Source organism: Tinamus guttatus, unplaced genomic scaffold (genome assembly GCF_059628265.1).
Source record: "Tinamus guttatus ecotype Peru unplaced genomic scaffold, ASM5962826v1 Tinamus_guttatus_pri_ptg000301l, whole genome shotgun sequence".
In the NCBI taxonomy this organism is placed as follows: Eukaryota; Metazoa; Chordata; class Aves; order Tinamiformes; family Tinamidae; genus Tinamus; species Tinamus guttatus.
In genome coordinates this window covers 3,702,858-3,723,083 of record NW_028288835.1, presented here as the reverse complement: position 1 = coordinate 3,723,083, position 20,226 = coordinate 3,702,858, and the positions used below count along the sequence as shown (strand labels likewise).

The 20,226-nt window shown below is 34.7% G+C and overlaps 1 protein-coding gene across 1 annotated transcript in view; it reads left to right on the top strand.

The window, feature by feature from the left end:
• SPOCK3 (SPARC (osteonectin), cwcv and kazal like domains proteoglycan 3) overlaps nucleotides 1-20,226 on the top strand; it is a 165,782-nt gene that overhangs the window by 117,341 nt on the left and 28,215 nt on the right. The window contains exon 5 of the mRNA XM_088528129.1: nucleotides 1,485-1,599. Coding sequence (XP_088384255.1) covers nucleotides 1,485-1,599 — 115 coding nt within the window. The remainder of the gene's footprint in view (nucleotides 1-1,484; nucleotides 1,600-20,226) is intronic.

The window sequence follows — 20,226 nt, the reverse complement described above, 5'->3', positions numbered from 1 at the left end:
AATTTTCTGCCCCTTTGAGACAAAGTGATGGTTTTATGTGAAAATTTGAGGTTTTTATTTTCCTCCCCTAGTATGTTGTCTCTTTGGTACTGAGAGTGGTGCAAAGGAGACTATTTCAATATGATGATAAACTTTACCTTGTGCTAGCTGAAGAACTGCATGACAGTGCTGTGACAGGGTTAGACGTGGGTATGAAAGGAGGATAAGTTTCTGTAAATATACATGGATGAGGTGATTTTAGGCACTTAAATTAGTATACTAGTAAAAACCACGAGTCCGCCAGTGTAATTTCTGAATAGGCTCTTTTATTTTTGATAACTACAATGTGTACACCCACCCCTTACTCTTTAGGAGAGAGGAAGACTCAGAGTGCTGTTTGAAGATCAACTTCAGGGTTCTCCAGAAATCCTGATGATGTATAATGAAGTTATATTAAACCAGAATTAGATAGTCAAATAGGCAATGAGTCAGAGGATGTCAGGCCGAAGTTCTGATGAGTTTTTTTTTCTGAAGTTGTGTGGTGCATAACAAATCGCTTTCACATTATCGTCAATTTGATTTTCTCAGTCCTCATTTTTTATTATTATTTTTTATTTATTTTAGGTCCTTAACCTGACAAATGGGACATCTTTCATCCATTGTTTAGGAAAAGTGTTCTCCATAATCACCTTCCTGCTTTCATGTTCTATAAAAACTATCTCTAGGCTCATAAGTTTTTCCTCTTATGTTGTTTTGGTTTGTATTTTTGGTGCGATCACACTAGTAAAAAGTTTTTAAGCTAGATCTGTACCCTAATGCCAAGAAAAATTCTGTGAAGACAAGTACAGGCAAGGCTTACAATACTGATATTTTCTATGTATGTAGTCTTTGACAGTGTATTTTCAAGTCCTGGAACAATAATTCCATTGCTTCCTAATGCTTATTTAACCTTTATATGGTTTCTGAATTGAAGATATAAATATACAGATCAGAACCAGGCAAATTAATCTGTTTCTGTATCGGAGAAGGTGTGGAACTGCGTCAGCTATAGTTTTCTTGCTTTCTATTTTTTTAAAATAGCTTTTTGTCAGTTTACAATTATCTTAAAAGTATAAATTAAGTATTAAAACCTACAGTAAATTCCTATTAACTGATTCCTGTCACTAGTAAATATTGATGCTTTGTTTATTTGCTCACATAATGTAAATAAACCCAGTGCAATCTGATTCCATGTCATATGCATACTCAAATCAGTCTAACAATGCAAATGTATGCATACTCAAATTAATCCTAAAACTGCAGCCAAATTAGGGAACAAGAACTTCTTACCTTCATCCCATCGGATTCCTTCTCTTAGTACAAAGGTAGTGTATGCTGCAGAACTTTTTCCTAGTATATTTGTAAAGATTTAAGCACCTTATGAAAGAGTCCTTCAAAATACTTAATGAGCTATAATTTATAATACAAAATCTGTTTGTTAACAATAGCCATTTTCTCTCCTACAGTGCAAATTGGACTATCAAGCCTGTGTCTCAGGAAAAATGATCTCAGTGAAATGTGAAGGACGTTGCCCTTGCCCTTCTGACAAATCCACAAATACAGGCAGAAATGATAGGAGAGGTGAGTGATGGTAGTTTGTATAGCAACTTTAATAGATTGTTCCTAAAAGGAATTAAAATTTTGTTCATAAAGGAATCCAGTCATCACAAACACTGATTATGCTTGAATAAAACCAGTTTTATTTTATTCACGAGTTGTTTCCTTTGCAGCAGCTTTTCAAAACGTGCCTCCAGTAATGCACCACTGTGTTTTTCAAGCTATTTGAGTATGAGTCATTGCTCTCCCATTATTATTCTTTGATACTTCTCAAGAAGTGTATGGCTGTACTTAAGACACAGAAAAATGTATTCTTTGCTCTTCAGTGTTTTCAATTTAAAATGCAGAAAAAAGAAGGGTGATGAAAAAAGAGAACTTAAAAAAAATTATTGCTGCTAATTGGAGTAGCAGTTGCACTTTAGCTATGGAACTATAAGTAGAGGCTGTCATAGAAAAGCCAGCTTTTCTCTGAGCAGTGGATAGAAATAAATTAACTTCTTTTTGGACAATGAGTAATATGTGAGATTAGGCTCCTGGAAAATGTAGTCACCCTTCACTGCTTCGTAGCAAGTGGTACAGTTGGAAGAAAAGCATATTTATATTTCAGTGAGTCCCAGGTGAGTTTGGAAGGTTGTTGTTAAGCAGAACAACCAGATTGCTTCTTCAGGACTGCTGAATGGATAAATAGTCATCGTCGTATGGGGGTCTAGAGGATCTTTATTGTATGAACCTGAGTTTGACAAAACCAGCATGACTGAGCTCTACATTTTGTGTCCCTTCCAACTGTACTTTCCATGCCTTTTCTTCTGCTTTCTGCAAAATTACACCTGTGAATACGAAACCTAAAACTTCATTGTCAACTATTCTTATCCACACTCAAAACACACTAGAATTTGGTGTTGAAGATTCTTCTTCTTCTTCTACAACAAGATAAAAGAAACTAGCACATACACTCCTGGCTTACATTAAGTTAATATTTTATTATGCTAATTTTATTATGCTAATCTATTAAATTTCATGCAGTATTCTATAGTTATTGTGGAAGGGAGTCCTTATATTTTCCATTATAAACTGTAGGAGCTGCCAAAACCTTTTTTCTTCTAGATTAAAAAATGAATCAAGTAATTTTGAACAATGAGATCAGGAAATCACTATGAACATCCATCATGTGCAGGAATACAACACAATTAAAAGATTGCTCTGAAAAAAAAGTAAGCAGTAATTTACAATCTCATATAGTAGCTGTAATTTTAGATTGAAGGAAAAAAAAAGAAGTCACCTATTTGTTACTAGCCCAAATGAAAAACAGAATGGAAGAGCCAGCTTGCATAGTTGATGCAGCAGCTTTGATAAGAGAACAGCACTAATGCAGCTGCAGTTATCACTAGTTATCTTGCAGCTGCAGTGCATGTGTGGGGGTTGCTTAACAGTAAACATGAACTGAAATTATGAGAATCGTCTGAGAAACATTTCTGTGTACAGCAGGCCTGTTATTCACCAGTATTCTTTTTTTTATGTGGCATCACCCTCAACTTTTAGCAAAATAAAACAAAAATAGGATTTTCTCTGCTGGAAGCTGTTTCATCTGATACACTTTTTTTTTCATCCCAGTGTGTGTGTTTTCAAGCACAGACTATTTCTAATGTAAACATTGACAACAATCTATAGATAAATTTCATTGGTTTCAACCAAATGGAATGGTTTTTAATTAATATTCCTGGGAATGAACTGTTCCTGAAGATTTATACTGCCGGGGGATCAAGATTACTTGTGCTTAGTTATGTAAAAGACAAGGAAAAAAGTGCCTGTATGAGCATGGGAATTAACTGTTGAGATTAGAGCTTTTGCCCTACTTGATTTCATTTTACACAGACACTCGCAGGGGCCCATCGTGATGTTGCTTAGGCATCAGCTTCACTTTTGAGGAGACATTTCTGGAAGGTCAAGCAGAAAGATGTGCCAGTTCCTGCTGTGCCGCTGCTCACAGTTATCGCTCTCAGATATTAGTGGCCAGGGCATCTCTCTGGTGTCCAACATCTCCCACCACTTCCAGGGATCTTTCTTCCATCCAGGGTCTTCATCATCTTCATCCAGGGCCACCTTTGCAAAACCGTCCTCTTCTTTCCAGAATGCATCCTTGCAGCCCCCAGCTCCCTGCTTTCCCCATGCCCACGGATGTGCAGAGCACAGAGCACCACCAGCCTCCTAATCAGGAGGTGACTCTCATGTCACCAGTAAAGGGGACACTCAGGCCAGGCCACTTCTGCTTCCTCCAGGCGTTACCCAAACCTACAAGAGGCCCCTACAAGTAGCAATTAACAGGCACGAGGCTTCCAAAGTTCAATTCCAGACATACAACCACACACAGACACCTGCTGCCTGTCAGTGTTCACCATTTAAACTGTTTTTTCACCTACCACTACAACACATTTATTTGAAGTTGCAGTGACATTTATTCTCTAATGTGCAATTCAGCAAATTCCATCTACTCTTTTGCTTATTTGCACTGTATTACAAAGCTTTTGGCAACTGGCTATTTTGACTTCGCTTAAATCCTGTTTCCATTCTGTCAAGCTGAGATTGAAATATTAACAGCAAATTTTCTTCAGGAAAAATTAAATGAGTTAATAACTGACTGATAGAGGTGGAAGAGATAATGCTTTTCTACCAGAGTGTTTTCTTATCTTAGTAATGAATTTTATATTATTTATTAACCTGTTTCCTAAAAATAAAAGAACTTTTAGAATCAAGATACTATTTTACTACTAAAGTTTTTATTCTTTGTAACTTTACTGTTTTTAACTCATTCTGGGTTTTCAGTCATATTTTTTCCCAGCGAATCTTAAGTAAATTCCGAGTTGGTTTCTTTATAGTTTCCAAGTCAGTATCCAAGTCAATACAGAAATGTGTTTGATTTCCAATTCTGAAGCCTATGAATAGTCCTGCAAATGGACAGATTTGTGTAACATAAATATATATTGCTAAGATCACGTTCCTTAAGGAAAATATAAATTTGAGTTGTAGCATTTATTGAAGGGATTGGGGAGGAGAATAGTAATAAATTCAATAAGAAGGATTTGATATAGGGATTTTACTATCATGTTTACTAAAAGAAAAACAAAACCAAACAAATAAACAAAGACCAAAACCAAAAAAAAACCAGCCCTTAATTTTGTAATTCTAGGTTGTCAACTATGGGTAGAAAAAAACAATTACCAAAAACTGAACAAGCTATAGTGACAAACGAAGTTTCTGCCTAGCATGGATAATGACAGGTTTCAGGGCACAATATTGTATTTAAAGCACTTCTTATCTTGACTGTATGAACTTCTTTTGTTTTTAATGCACATCATTAGTGATCATTGCAATTGCCTAATAATCTTAAGGAAGACCTTGGCAAGATCCCAAAATCATTTATTCTCTCTTTCCAATTTATTAAATGTTGCTTTTGTTATTTTGATCTTTTTAATGAAATGCGAAATATATCTCTTTATAATAGTACACTCATTCTCACTAGGGTACTCATTCTCGATGGTTCTCAATCCATTTACTGAACAATAGGAAATGACATATTGACTTGAAACCTGTTCCTTTTTTTTAATGTATCTTTTCAGTTGTTCCTCATTTGAAGGATAACACATGTTGCTGCACAACTTGTATTATATGCAATGTGGTTTAGAAGTTGTTGTGAAGTGGCTCAATGAACAAAGATGTGCTTAGCAGTGTGCTTTTAACAAAAACCTCTGGATGTGTAGTGGAAAGTTCTGGTTTTGATTTTTCTCTTTCATTCTGCAGGAATGAAAAATAAAGCCAAAAAAAGCAGTGCTAAAAATTATAGAAGTCCTGCCCATTTTGGTGATTGTTCATCTTTGTTCAGCAGCAATTCTAATTAGAATGAGATTACTCTGATAATGTGTCTGACTGACTGTACAGTCTTATGCTGTATTAACCTCTCCCATCAACTGCAGTCTCCTGCCATTTCCTACAAATCTTGTAGGAGTAGTTGATTATATAATGATGGAAAAATAATCCTGCATATCACTTTAGGATCTCCTAGACGGAATATTGGTAAGCTTAATTAAGGGTTCAGTAGCTGTGAGTGCTTGACTACCTGCTTCGCCAAGTCAGAATTTGATTTTTGAAGTTCATGAGTCACTAAATCATATTCAATTTGAAAGAAGAGAAGAAAAAGAGGGAAATATATAGATATATAAAAAATATATTTCATAATTATTAAGAAAATTATTTGCATCAAATTGATTTATAGAACAAGAGTCTTCACTTCTTTGTATATATGATATTTAGGTCAAGCATATATTTTTATTATTTTATTTTTATTTACTTATCTAGCAAAATACATAAGCCTTCTCATTTATATCTTGGAGGCCAGCTTTTAAAAGATTTTGTTAATTTATAAGGGGAAATAGATTGTAACAGCATAATTCTTGGAATTTTTAATAACCAAATGTATTAGTTTAAGGCATTACCAAAAAAAGGTAGGTAAGCAGAAGTCATTTTGTACTGTATAGGTACATGGTATAGGTCAAGACCCATGATGTCTGTTTTTCTCTATAAAGAAATAAGAAGCTGATCTGTGGTGTAGAAAAGTTAGAAATAAAGATAAACAATTTAAACTGCATTTACTTCTTATCTACCACTTAAAGTATATACGAAGTATATATTTATGCTTACAAATGGTATAAAACTTTGTTCTCTCTCTGACTAAATGAGCATTTCAGGTTTGTTTTTTATTGAGACTGGTTGAGTAATATGACACTGGTCAGCAGGATTTGGATTCACCCGTAGTCTCTGCCTTAATCTGAAATTTACTTTGTTTCTAGTGTAAATACTCCCCCTTTTTTTGTGCTGTATTTATCTTACCAATTTAGAAATTCTGCAGCTAGAAAAAGTGACATTGAAGAGTAGTATTACTGGGTTGGTAAATACTTCTTGAGAAAATAGAGGCTGGCGGGCTAAGGGGGTATAAACATCCTCCTTATAAAGCCTTCTCTGTAATCAACTGTAGCACTGAAAATATCTCAAAAGATGCAGAATTATGCAGAGGCAGGAATATGTCAGTCTTTGAATTAAAATGTTTCCATATGCATTAAAAATGGACAGAAGAGTTTTATTCTGATTGCTTTAGAAGGTGCCATAGGCATTGCATCAGTAAGGTAATGAAATGAAATACTAATAACAATGAAATTCTTCAAGAGGTTGGATTTTGTTATGGGACTTTTTTTTCCTTTCCCCTTGGGCCCAATACCTGGGCTATGCTTATATTTTTCATCAAGGCATCATGTTTGGGGATATTTGGCAGTTCAGATGGCCAAATCCCTGTGTGCCCTGTGGAGATGTGTATGGCATCTCTTCACTACAGGACGATGGTTCCTAAATACGTTTTGAGTGGCAGAGCAGCGGGTGAGCATAGGGGTGACAGCTCCTAACAGTGTCCAAATACCTGAGACAAAATAGTCATTTGTCAGTTGGCTTCAATTTGGTGTCTTGGAATTTGCATGTACTTTGTGAAAGGTTAGGTATCCTTTAATCCCAAATCTTAAAAAGTGACTATGTTCCATGCTCCTTCTGAGCTATCTTAGTGCTCTGATAAATGTGTGTCCTGTTTCATCTCCAAACAGGCTGGTCAGAGGTCTGATCTGTGGCACAGGTTCCTTTTAGTTTATGTTTTTGATTTATTTTTCATGGGAACAAAGTTATGAGTCTGATCCTGCTTCAGTACAGAACCTTGATGAAGTGGGCAGATGCTCTCATACTTAAAAGCTCAGAAGCAATTGGAGGTCCTGCAGTTTAGATATAGTTTATGGAGGGAAAAAAGAATATTGAGGGAAAAATATGATACACCAATTTTAATTAGGTGCTAAAATAGAATAATTTGCTCCCAATTTTATTTGAGTAAATTCCTAGTACATGTTTTAGTAACAGGTCACTTGATATTTTCACTAGAAGAACAAAGACTTATATTTGTGAAAGCAAAGGGTTCTCTCTATCTGATCACCAAGGGAGGATAGTATAGTAAATATAGGAAGCTGTTATAAATGTCATGCTCTTTGAGTCTAAATTTTTGCTGGGAGAAATAAAAGGGCAATGTTGCATGCTAAAAATATTTTCAGCTAGCATATTTGAAAGACTTTAATCACAGAACATAGGCACCCTTTCAGCTGCTTCCTATTTCATGCTGTATATTCCTGAATCGTTAATTTTTTGTATTTTATCATATGAGTACCATGAGCACCTCACTTATTTTACATCAGTTAAACACATGAAAGCTGGAGGTGCTGACAAATAAGAGTAGTATTAGAGGCCCTGGATTCTGTCATGCTGTGAGTGCATCAAAGCTTGGAAAATAATAGATTCTTTTTTAAAATAAATAACAAAACAGTATTCCCACTAATCCTCTTATGGATTTATTTACATAGCAGGATTCTCTTAACACGTGACCTTGGCCACTTTTCCCATCATACAGGTGAAGATGCCAAAAAATGTTTCACTTTCTGATTGCATTCAAGGAGAAAGCTGACTTCACAGTTATAGCGGTTTATGACAAAAAATAACTTTTGCATTAACCCCTTAATCTCTGCTTCCAAGGACAGTGCTGCTCGTTAATTCTCTTTTTCCATGCTGTAAGATTAAGTACAGAATGGTTACTGAATAAAATCTGTATCCAGAAAAATATACACTAGACTTCAATGATTAAATACGGGCTAGCCAGGAGATGCCCTTTTTTATGAGACAATGAGTAAAAATCATATCTAAAACATGAAGGCATTTGTACTATGCAGTTAAAGATAAAAGTTAAGTTTTAAATTTACAAGAAGAAAAAAAAATAACGCTTCAAAAAAGACTGCTGTGCATGGTACAACTTTTGGGGAGTTATTTACAAATATGCTAGTATGCTGCAAAATTTCACAAAACATGCTTTCAAAGAATCTAATTTTGTGCTGCTGTGATTCTTACAGAAAATAAGTCATAAAAGGAAGTTCAAATAGAAACAGACTGTTTTTCATCATGGATAAACTCCCCTTCTCACAGACAGTAATTTCCCAGAAGAACAGGCACAGCTGAGGGAAGGAGGTGGTCTCCGAAGGAGCAGTTGGGTTCTCGGCAGTAGGAACATTTCCTTAAGTAACACTCAGTTTTCTACTCCATTTTTTTTCTTAACTGGAAGGTTTTAACTCAGTGAAAGTGTTTGTTGCATAATTGCTAGTGCAATTTTATAGAATGCAGCCTTAAATTAAAAAGTTGTGTTTTGTTATTTGCTTATTTTTCATCAGAAAATCTTGTTGATATTCCTAAAATATTCTTTAAATTAATCCTAAAATACAAGAGCAAGGCTACATTCAGGAAAATAAATTTGTTTCATCCGTTTTGGCAAATACTATTTGAGAGAGAGGTCCCTTTGTGGGCTGACCACAAATATCAGATCTTGGCTATTAATTCTACTCTTGCTTGCCTTTCCAACTGGCATCAGTGTGAATGTTGCCTTTGATTTAAATGTATTTAGGCTCTAGCTATTTTTTTTTGTTAGACAAAAGGATATTATCCATAGATATCTTGTGTTATTCTATTAATATTTCTGATAGTTTCTGTAAAATTACAAAGGTTATAGAAGTTAAATGTATTATATAAATCTATTTTGGTTCTTTAGTGGGCATTGACTTAGTAAGCAAGGTTTATTTTTCCTTTTATTGCTTTTTTATTCTATAATACATATTATTTCCCTTTAGATCTCAGATCAATTAATCTTAGAGCTAGAAATTTACAAGCTTGCAAATTAATACACTATTTTTCATTTTGCTTAATTCACTGCATGCATTTGCAGTAATAATGTTAACAGCATTTATACAGAGAGAGAGAGAGAGAAGCTATTTAAAGGTAAGATGAAAATAGATGCACTGCAGATCTTTATGTTTTGATGTTGAGTCAGGCTAATTCATTAAGAGTATTTTTTATTCTGCATCAACTGTAAAAGTATCCCATTTTTACCTGTTTGTTTCATATTGGGACGTTCTATTGTTTAACTAAAATTTTATCGGTTTACTTTTTATAAGTGCTGTTTTTTTTTTCCTAAGATGTCAGACTAATAATTAAGTGAAATCCTTCAAAAAGGTTGTTTACAAAGTGCTTGCTGTTACGAGAACAAAAACCAAAGGGAAAGCTGGCAAGCTGCCTGCCTGGCATTGGGTAGATACTCTATCTGGACAGAGCAGTTAAAGTCTTCTGCAGAATCTCCTTTGCTTTTTCTTAGGGCTGCTTTGTTGTCTTCAGGTCCTTGCACTTTTTATGACATCTCTTGGCAGCCAGGGGCACCAGATCTATACCAGGTTCGCATACTTAAATTTACATTCCTCGGGTGTCAAAGCTGTGAAAAGCAATTCTAGCATCACTGTAGAGTAGCTGGACTTCTAAGTGCCTAAAATAACATGAGTGCTGTGTGTCACCGTATCGGTGTTTCTGTCTTAGGACACCAAAGGTGGGTGTCCAGTGCCACCTGAAGCTCTGAAAAGGCATTTATGTGTTTGAGGACATAAGCCCAACAGGTTCCTTGGTGGCCTCGAGCATGCTGGCAAGAGGGAGCACCTCTTGGGGTGAACTTTCAGTCTACCCTATGTGTTGTCTCAGGGGAAATTAGCTGTCTCACTTCAATAAGTACAGAGGAGTGAACATACATGTATGGAATGAACCATGAATTTAAGATTTAGGATCTGTAATTGAAAGTAGCTTTTTTCATACTTGAAATAAACTATGCTTTATTTGTTAACTTTTTTTCACACTGTGTAGGAGATTGGTTCAACTGATTTATTGTGAAATTTTTGATTAGGTGGGCTGATTTCTTTATTTTCTTTCCACTTGTTTCTCAGTAGATAAATCAATCATAGTAAATATGTCTCTGAAGAAAGCAAAAATGTTATCTTCATATGTATCTTGTGATTTTGTACCCAAATGCATAGCTTTATGTGTGTGCTGCTGTAAGTGTGAAAATGGAGTTAGGCAAATCATTGCGGTAAAAGAAGAAAATTAATGCTGTTTAATTTTGTATTTGCTATTCATTAGCTTTAATCTAGGTAAATAAGCAATCCATAAAGCAAGTTCAATAATGGGGTCTTCAAAACATCCAAACTGTTATGAAAGTTTAGTCTTTGTAGCACAACAGACTCTATTAACTATTTTAGATAGTCAAAAGAGCGTGTTTTATTTAGGATGTGATCCATATATCCTTTTGCTCTCTGCCAATGGGTATTTCTGGATTATGAAGCTGGAAGCTTCAATATGGTTCAGACCATTAAAATGTTGGATTCAAGTGGATGGATTCAATTACAATGACTATAATTGCCATAATTATGCAAATGAAGGGGCCTTGGCAGTCTTATGATACATTAAAGCCTTTATAAGTGTGTCGCAGTCCTTCTATTGAGAATAAATAACCAAAGAGATGCAGATCGTATGCTAAGTAACTGGATCGACGTTATCCTTCTATTCATGCAACATTGTAAATAAGCTAACAAAATACTGCCATGTTTGTCTCAATTATGGAGATGATTGTAACATTTTTACTCATACCATTTTTATAGCACAGTTAAATACAGTTAAATGAAAAAGTGGCTTTTCACTGGTAAATGAGAAATAGCTTCTAGAAAAATAGCTTCTTTGTTTGGTAATTATTTTTAACCAGGCTATTTGCCATTTCTTTCTTCTTTCCACTTATTTTGGGAAGGTAAAACTTCTAATGCCAATTGTGCAGCCTGCTGGCAAGCCCTTTTGTTCTGTGATCGTATTTGCAATCGTGAGAGCTTTAGGAACCTGGGAATGGGCTGGGGGTGCAAAAGTGCTCCCAAGGAGCCTCGACTTCGTGTGTTTCACCAAATTGCTTTTAAGCAAGTTGTAAACCCACTGCTGATTAAAGATATTCTATTTGTGACCAGTTCTCAATAACAGTAATTAAGTCTCAGGTAGTTATATTTCCCATTTGGTCTAAAACTCCACCGCTTCAGCTGCACTATGTTCACTACTAAATAGTAGCCCATTTCAGAAGTAACTGCTTTAATAAGTGATAAAATTTTGACATTTTCCCTTTAAAGCCCTCTGAAAGCCAGGGATTAAATAGAATATGTCTCTGGATGCTATTGTTAATGTTTCTATAGTTACTACACTGAAATTGGAAGATATAAAATGTGTAAAATGTGTTAATTACAGAGTTAATGTCCTGGTGATAGGCTGGCTGAATTGCTTTTAGTTACCTTTTTTTTTTTTTTTCAGGGGTGCATGTCTCAAGCAAACATTTATTTTTCTTCCTATTATTCTTCTGTGATTGAAATTCATTTCTCTTTGTCAAGTGAACAAACTAAGCTTAAAAACTTCTGCACGCAAGGACTTTCCCTTGTTAGCTGCATGTCCTTATACAACCTCCTCTTTCCTTCACAAAATAAAATGTGATCAATTCTTCCATAAAGGATACAAGTTGTCACTAAAAAAGGATGCCACTTTTCTATAACTCTCTTGAGTATACAGAGAGAACCATATTGATGTATTGTATTAATTTTTTTTAAAAAAGTTAAATATTTTGCAGATCAAATGGTTAAAATGATTCTTATTTATTTATTTATTTAAAAAGAGGCCAAAATGCCATAAAGGCAATTTGCAGTTTGAATGAAGGAAAGGCAGAAGTGAAACTATGTGCAACCTCAAAACACCATAATATTCAGTGTTTTGTTCAGCTACATTTCAAGTGGGTTATTTTAGTAACTGAATAACCCTTCAGTTTTTGATAGTAATGTTTACTTTGGTAAAAATGTCTGCAAGAATATTTCACGTGTCATAATTGACAGCTTTTGTATTTGTTGACTGCTCTTGAAGAAAGGCACGCACAAGTACTTTGACAAAATATTGTGTCATATTTTTAAGATTTGGTTGATGTTTGTTCCAAGAGTTTTGACGATTAAATGTGAGACTTGAACAGACAGTATCATATATGTATCATATATTTTATCTTACTGCTTAGAAGATAGTCAATTGCAGATGAGAAAATGGAAAGGGCAATTTGGGAACTAATAGTCCTAGTCACAGATGACTTTTAAGTATATAAGTATCTATTTTTAAGTATCTTGGAAATATCTTATTTTTAAATTCTCTTTTGAAGTTATTCTAACCTTATTCTCTCATGGTGAGAAAAAACTTATTTGTCTTTAAGAACAGATCTTCACCCTTCCTCTTGCTTCTGAAATAACAGCCTTGTTTATCATGTGTAATTGTCATTTTACAATTTTCCACAAATCCTTTTAGCTTTGACTATTCATGTTTGCTGCTGTAGCAGTGATCAAACTTTTTAAGAAAAACTGAAAGGAAACAGTAGTAGTGTTAACATCATCTAAATCTATTTCAAATGATAGACTTTTATATCAGCACTATTTTTGCTAACATGGAAATGGATTTTTTTTGAAAATTAGTGAAAATTTTAGTGTACTATAACAAATCTGCACCAGGAAAGCATAAATTGATAAAATGAGTAGATAGATATTCTGTGGCTCAGTTCTCATCATTAGCCAGCTGTGGTGCCCTGTATCTGCTTCATGAAATACAATACTGTTTTGTTTGTTTTTTTGTTTGTTTTTTTGCCGTCTTATGTTGATATCCCAGATGCGGGCTACTTGACGTGTCAGAAATTCACTATATAAAGCTTTAAAGTCTTAATGGAGAAGGATAAACAGTATATTCTTACCAGAAGGCACCAGGATCTTTGAAATTAGCAGTAGCACATTTTTTAAATGTTGTTTCTGCAGATACTGTGACATCAAGTTCTACAGCCACTTTGCATCAGCAGTTGTGCAGTTGTACCTTATTGCAAGTTTTGGCTTGTTAGCATCGTGGCACCTTTATAATAACCTGAATGCTTAATGAAAAGCATTCACCTTTAACATATAACTGCTCCTTAAAGGCAAATGATTTTGAAAACCACATTTTTATTTCGTGTATTAGTACTTCTTTTTTTTTTTTGACAAAAAAAAAAAATCAATCTTGTGTTTTTCATTTACATGAGTGCCAAACAAGTTGGAACAAATCCTTCATTGATATATGTTGCATAATAATTCTTTTTCAAAACCATTAGCTTTATCCTATTTATGTTAGAGTGGTTAATTATAAACTCCTGAGATTTTTAGTAGCAGGAGCGTGTGACACACTGAAAGAGAGAAGTGTAAACTCAGCTTTTGAGGAAACTAAGTCATTAAAAGGTTTTTGTGCAGTTTAGCCTTTCCCGTAGCATTATCTCCTTTTCTGAATTTAGGTATAATCATTTTTTTTCTCCATATATTTCCCAGGAAGCTCAATACAGTTTATGGAATTACAATGCTTTTATAATTCTGTGTTAGGGTAAGTCAGAGTTCCTGACAGTGTGGAGGAGTGTTTTGAAAAAAATACAATCTTTTCTTACATGCATGCACAATGCAATCATAATTCATGTATCTCATACATAAAAAATACAAATCCATTAAGAAGGCATTTGCAAAGAGGCTAATGGATTTGGGATACATTTTTAAAGTGCTGCACAAATAACCAATGGATATATGGAGGTTAATTGTACTCCATATACACTGAGTCGGAGGCATCTTGCAGCAAATAAGACTTGAGTGTAATATTGATTTGGGATATCTGAATATAAAGTGGCCTGCTCAGAGCCTCTTTAGAGCTACTGCTCTTGTTCTTGCTCTGATCCGGTTGAACTTCCAGGAATCCTGTGGAATTTCCCTTTTATTCCTAGGCTGAGTTTGGGGGTAGATGAAGAAAACAAGCCTGTGAAATAAGTTGCAAGTTTGGTAACTCTTTATTAATATTGTTCAACAGTTTGCTCCAGAATATCATGTGGAGACAGAAGTCATTTAGTTACATAAAACCAACAAAACAACAAAAAACATGTTATTGAACAATATAAATACTTAAAAGGTGAGAGGTTCTTTTTGCAGTTGAAGCCAAATAGTAACTATAAAAACAAAAAGAGTACGTCTGCATAATGTGATCTTGGTAGTATCTCACAGAGAAAACACTGAGATTAAGTTTAACATAAAAAAGAAAAACCTTCTAGTCAAGACAAAGGGGAAATCAAAGTAGAGTTTAATATCTTTTGGGAATAGTGATTTCAAAGATATATTACTTTCTGCAATCGGTGTTCCAGTGTTAAACTGCAAAAGTTTTCATTTCGAATATGTCTAATTCATGTTATGTCCGATTATCCGGAGGGAAAGTTTTATTAGAGACTCTGTGTCTTTGCTTCTTCCTACAAGATAAGGAAAAATGGTTAGATGTGAACTCAAAAATTGCATATGCTTACATTTGTTTTCTCTGTAGTGATTGCAGTAAAGTTTTGATTATTTTTTTAAAAAAGTTTTAAAAATTTCTATGTTGTGTTTACAACTTGTGTTGTATATATGACAGAATTTTTGATATGGTTACTTCCACTATATCTTTCATATAGTCTTTTAATTAATTTGACAAAGGATTGAAGGAAGAAAAGCATCCAGTATTACTTGGACCCAGATCCTTCATACTGACTCGTATTGCAAAGACCATTACTAAGTCAATAGCCATTATTTTAATCTGATTGCTAAATTGAGGTTCTGTTGTATGAATCCATCCATTTGCTTTCTTGCTTAATTCATTTGTCCCAAATTTGGTACTTACACATGTTGATGCATCAACTACAAAATCCGCAAATGTAGCTTTCCTTCCAAAGCTTTCTTGAAACAGGAACTCAAAGTACTTCAGTTTGTTTATTATTATTATTATTCACTATTTTGCTGACAACAAAAAACTCTTTTTTTTGTTATTTTTTCCAATGACCTCTCCTTCCTCTTTGCTCTGTTGACAAATAACTAATTAACACCATTTCCTGACTATAAAAAAACAGGTATCTTAGGTTTCTTCTGCTGAATCTGAATGAAATATAACTTATTGAGACCTCCTGATTAACATATTTCTAGGAAGAAGTAATAACTTGCCAACTGGGGAAAAAAATATAGACCAATCCGTTTTAGAAAATGGAATGATTTTGGTGTATAGAAAAACGTGTTATTTTCATGTTATTTGTTCACTATTAGTGAATGACTGAGGATGTAAAAGTCTTTCTTTTAGATCTGTTACATTTGGATTCAGTTTCATAAAGCAATACAACATATGTTGAAAAATGGTTCCTCCACAGTCTGTTTACGTACTAGACATGTATGTTAATAGCTGCATTTTTCAGAAAACTTTGAAAAAAGCCAGTATGGATGAAGTCCACTTAAAATCTTGTTGTACATATAGCTTTGCAAGTGACTTTGACCCTGTATATCTAAATTACTGCTAAGAGCAGTTGATTAAACATTAATGATCCTTGCTATGTGATTCTGACCAAATAGTTTAAATATTGATCCACTATTTAGATGGGGATTTAAATCATGGGAAATAAATCATGGTTGCATTCTTACGAGTGGGAAATGAAGAATATTAGAATAGAACATTGAGCTCAGTCAAATATAGAGATCTTAATAGTTGTACCTTATTAGTTTCTTTTGGTTTCTCTTCATAGACTAAGAAAAGCAATTTTTCTTCAATTCCCATATTGTATCAAATCTGAGAGTGACCCAATCAGTGACTGAAGTTGTAGAATGAATGGAATTAAAATCATAGTACTGTTGCCAGAAGAGACAATTGATTAACTTTCTAAAAAGGACAACTCCAAGTGCTTTGCAGTGGGTTTGAGCATTCCAATGACTTCATTTTCTTTCAAGTTTCACCAGCAAACCAATTACTGCCTGATTTTAAAAGCTTGATAGAGTGGCATATTTTAAGCCTGAATATAGCATACCATATTTGAATACTAAATATCGTCTTTTCTAGGTACTCATTTACATTCAAAAATACTTTATGTTATTATTTTCCCAGACTGATGTCTTTTGTAAAAATGTTTCATTGTAGAAAACACAGGAACTTTGTGAGGAGGGGGTGTAAAGAGAGGAGAAGAAAATGTGGTTCTATAAATGCTGTATAAATAGTGGTGAGGGTTTAAATGTGTCTGCTTTCTGCCACTGCTGCCAGAGCTGAGCCACCTTCTTCTGTAAAAAGTCACATACTTCACTTTAATGAAGATTTAAACTAAAGTATCAATAAATGCAAAAAAAAAAAAGCATGGTGGCAAAGGGGCACGTATGAGGGCTGCTTTTCCAAGTCATGTCTGTGGTTAGGAACAAAGTCTTGGTCCCTTTTGTTGTTTAAAATCAAGACAATGACTCTTTGGCATTTGTGTTCTAGGAGCTAGTGTAGGAGATGTTTAAAAATAAAAAGCAGAAACAAACAAAATCTGAAGTACTCAAATTTGTCTTGGAGTCTCTTTTCTATAAAATGAAGACACTTTTAGATTTTGTTTTGCTCTTATCTCCTGCATTTGGAGATCAAAATGTTAAATGAAAAAGGCCCCACAGTATTCAAACTGTAGTCATCAAATATTACTTGTATTGAAGTTTCCTGATGATTTGATGTTGTAAGCCAGTAATAACTGCACAGCAATATTTTAAAATAAAATTCTTAATAGTTAATGACCTTTCTTAAAAAATACTTACTACACACAGTTATTCTGAAAGTAATAAAAAGGATTAGTCTTCCATGATTGATTTTAAATTATAACAGAGGTACCCTGTGTTTTGTACAATATGCTCAAGGATTGTGTTAGATTTATTATTCCTCATAGTTACCAATTTTTATTAATCCACACGTAGCATATTTTACTGAAAATACATCATGGAAATTTTCATGATGCTATAAAAATTATTAAAGACAAAATGAGACCACCACTTTTCAATATCAGTAGCTTGCATATTAAGAAATAGTAGTAAAAAGAAGTAGCTCTTCTGGCTCTTAAATTAGCAACATAGGCTGATTACATCCATTTGTATTGTTTGCAGATGAAGTAAGCCAACAGGAATTAGATGAAATGCCAAATTTGCTCAGGTATTCAAGCAATAGTGTCATTATAGCCCCCAAATTACAACAGGAGAGAGGGAGAGCTTTGAATGATAGGATAATGCGTTTTGTAAATACTCATTTAAAGAAAAAAATGGTGTTACTGAGGTCAGTGACAAAATGATATGGAGCCAAGATTTTAGTGAAATAGGTGGTACGGGGACTCTCAAATTCGGATCTGCCAAATCCTGGCGGTGTTGTGTGGTACTGAATCCAGTAATGTCCCTGCACACGTGCTGTGCCCCTCCTTGACATTTCTGAACAGGAATCTGCTCCTGGGAAGTCATCGAGGGGCAACGTGAGCACCGGGAGGCAGGAGGCCATGAGCCCTGCAGGAGGGATGCGAGGTCCCTGGGATAACCCAACTGCCCGGGGTTTTGAGCACAGTTCACATAGGACTGGCAGTGCCTCTGTGTTTAAAACCTCCCTGAATAGCCCAGTGGTCTATCTGCCCTAAATAAATAATAGAACATAATCATTTCTTCGGAGTATGTTACACCATGCTGACCTTAATGGTGCTCACTGCTGAGGAACTGAGAGTGAGATTTTTCCTATTCTTGTGTAACTATGAACATTTAGGTGTCATTGAGATATATTTATGCACATTTCTCAATAATGCTATAGATTTCTCTATATCATTATAGATATGTTTTCAGGAATAAAAAATAATGTAAGAGTGCAGCACACAAAAAACAGGGGAGAAGCATGCATGAAATTATAGTTCATTGAGATAAAATACAGACTATATGAACGACTAGAAAAAAAAAGTTATATTTGTTAGATGGAGCAAAGTGACTCTTCTGTGGAAGAGGGCATTTGTGGACATCAGCAGACATTTGAATAGTTTTTAAATATTTGTCTTGTTTTTTAATGTTAAGTCCTCAGCTACTGCCTCATGATTTTGAGGTTCTCCCTGACCAAGTCCTGATGTCACCACTGGCTGTTTAATCAGTTTCATGAATTTTGCAAACAGTACAGGGTACTCATGCCCTTACTGGGGGTAATAGTTGTTGCAAAGTCTAAGATGAAGTGGGAAAGAGCTTCACAGTTGATGATATTTGACAGCTCCTTTCAGCTGAAGGCAATGGAGCTGATAATCAGCACATCCAGTTCATTCAAATACGTTTCATGCTTTACGATTAACAAGCAAATTTATAACAGAATAGATTGTGGCTTGGCATCTCTCATTGTTCATATTCTTTTTGTCTTGAAAGCCTTTAATCAGCATGTGTAAAAGCAGTTTAAATCTTCATTGTAGCCATGAGTGAAAGCGATTTTTCAACAAAAATTGATGTTATATTTCCTTCAGCGGGAAGATTATGTTTTTATGTTCTTTCTATAGACTGTAACTTATGAAATGTCATGACTAAATATTTTTTTCACTTTTGAGGACAAAACCTCAAAAGAAAATACTGAACGTGAGACATGAGTCTCAAGGTGCTTTGTTTGTGTTTGACATTAGTGATTTACAGTTTAGTTTTATTAACTACATAGACCCTGGCTTAGGAAATCTCTCATGCAAAAATGGCTGGAAATCAGGAAAATCAGCTTGTTTGGTCCTGATTTGTTTGCCTGTGCCTTTTACTGCTGCTGGAGACTGAACCTGGGTTTGATGTGATACATGTATATCCCTCCCGTGCTCCTCTGTATCCCCGTGGTGAAGCAGATGGTGTATTGTAACGACTAAATTTTGAGAAGTTAGTTCCAGTGGTCATGGGCCTTGTCCACTGTAAGAAGAAAATAACTAGAGACACAGCCTATTTGTCGGGCTCTGGTAAACACTAAGGTACCATAAGTAGGGATACAAAATTTATCACTATGCAGTTGTAATGACTAAAGAACAGTTTTTTAGTTGACTTCTCAAATTGTCTGTCATAAGGAATCACAAACAGATTTCAGGAGGATCTTCAATTAAATGAAAATTTAAATGGAAAGGATAAGATGGAAGATTCCCCTTTTTCATTAATTCTATCTTGACAATTTTGTTTTCAAAGTGTACGCTAACATCTGTAATTCTCTTTTTCCATAGAAAGTTGAAAGTTATAATAAAGGTAAACCTATGCATATATATTATATAACTCCTTTTTTATAAAACTGTTTATTATAATAATCACTCAGTGATTCCTCTTTATTCCTGCAGCACAATATCTTCCCGGAAGCAAGGTTTTAAATCTCTCCCTTAAACCAAGAGAGCACCCACAATGATTTTCTTTTCTGAGTATACTTTGCAGAAGAGTCCACTGACCACTATACACTTGTCTGGGCAGCAAACCTGAAGTGAAAGAGTTCTGGAGATGGTACTAGAGAATATTTACATTGCCAAATAACGCAGCTCATGGGTTTGTTCCTTCACTTTTGTCCTTGATCGTGCATACTTAGCTCTCTGCCAGAATCAATTGGAGTCAAGCAGCTATTTCTAATTCAGGTGTGGCTCTGGGAGCAGTTCTTGGCAGGGTCTGCTTCCTATAGGCAATAGTAATAAAACAGCACAAGATTGATAGTCCTTCATTACTCCTTCAACTACTGATTTTTTTTTGTGGACGCACAGCTGCAGATTATATTTACTTAACTAGAACTCTGTTTTACATAAGGTAATGCTATATTGTAGAAATAGCCCCATCTGATTAATTGCTACATGAAAATAGT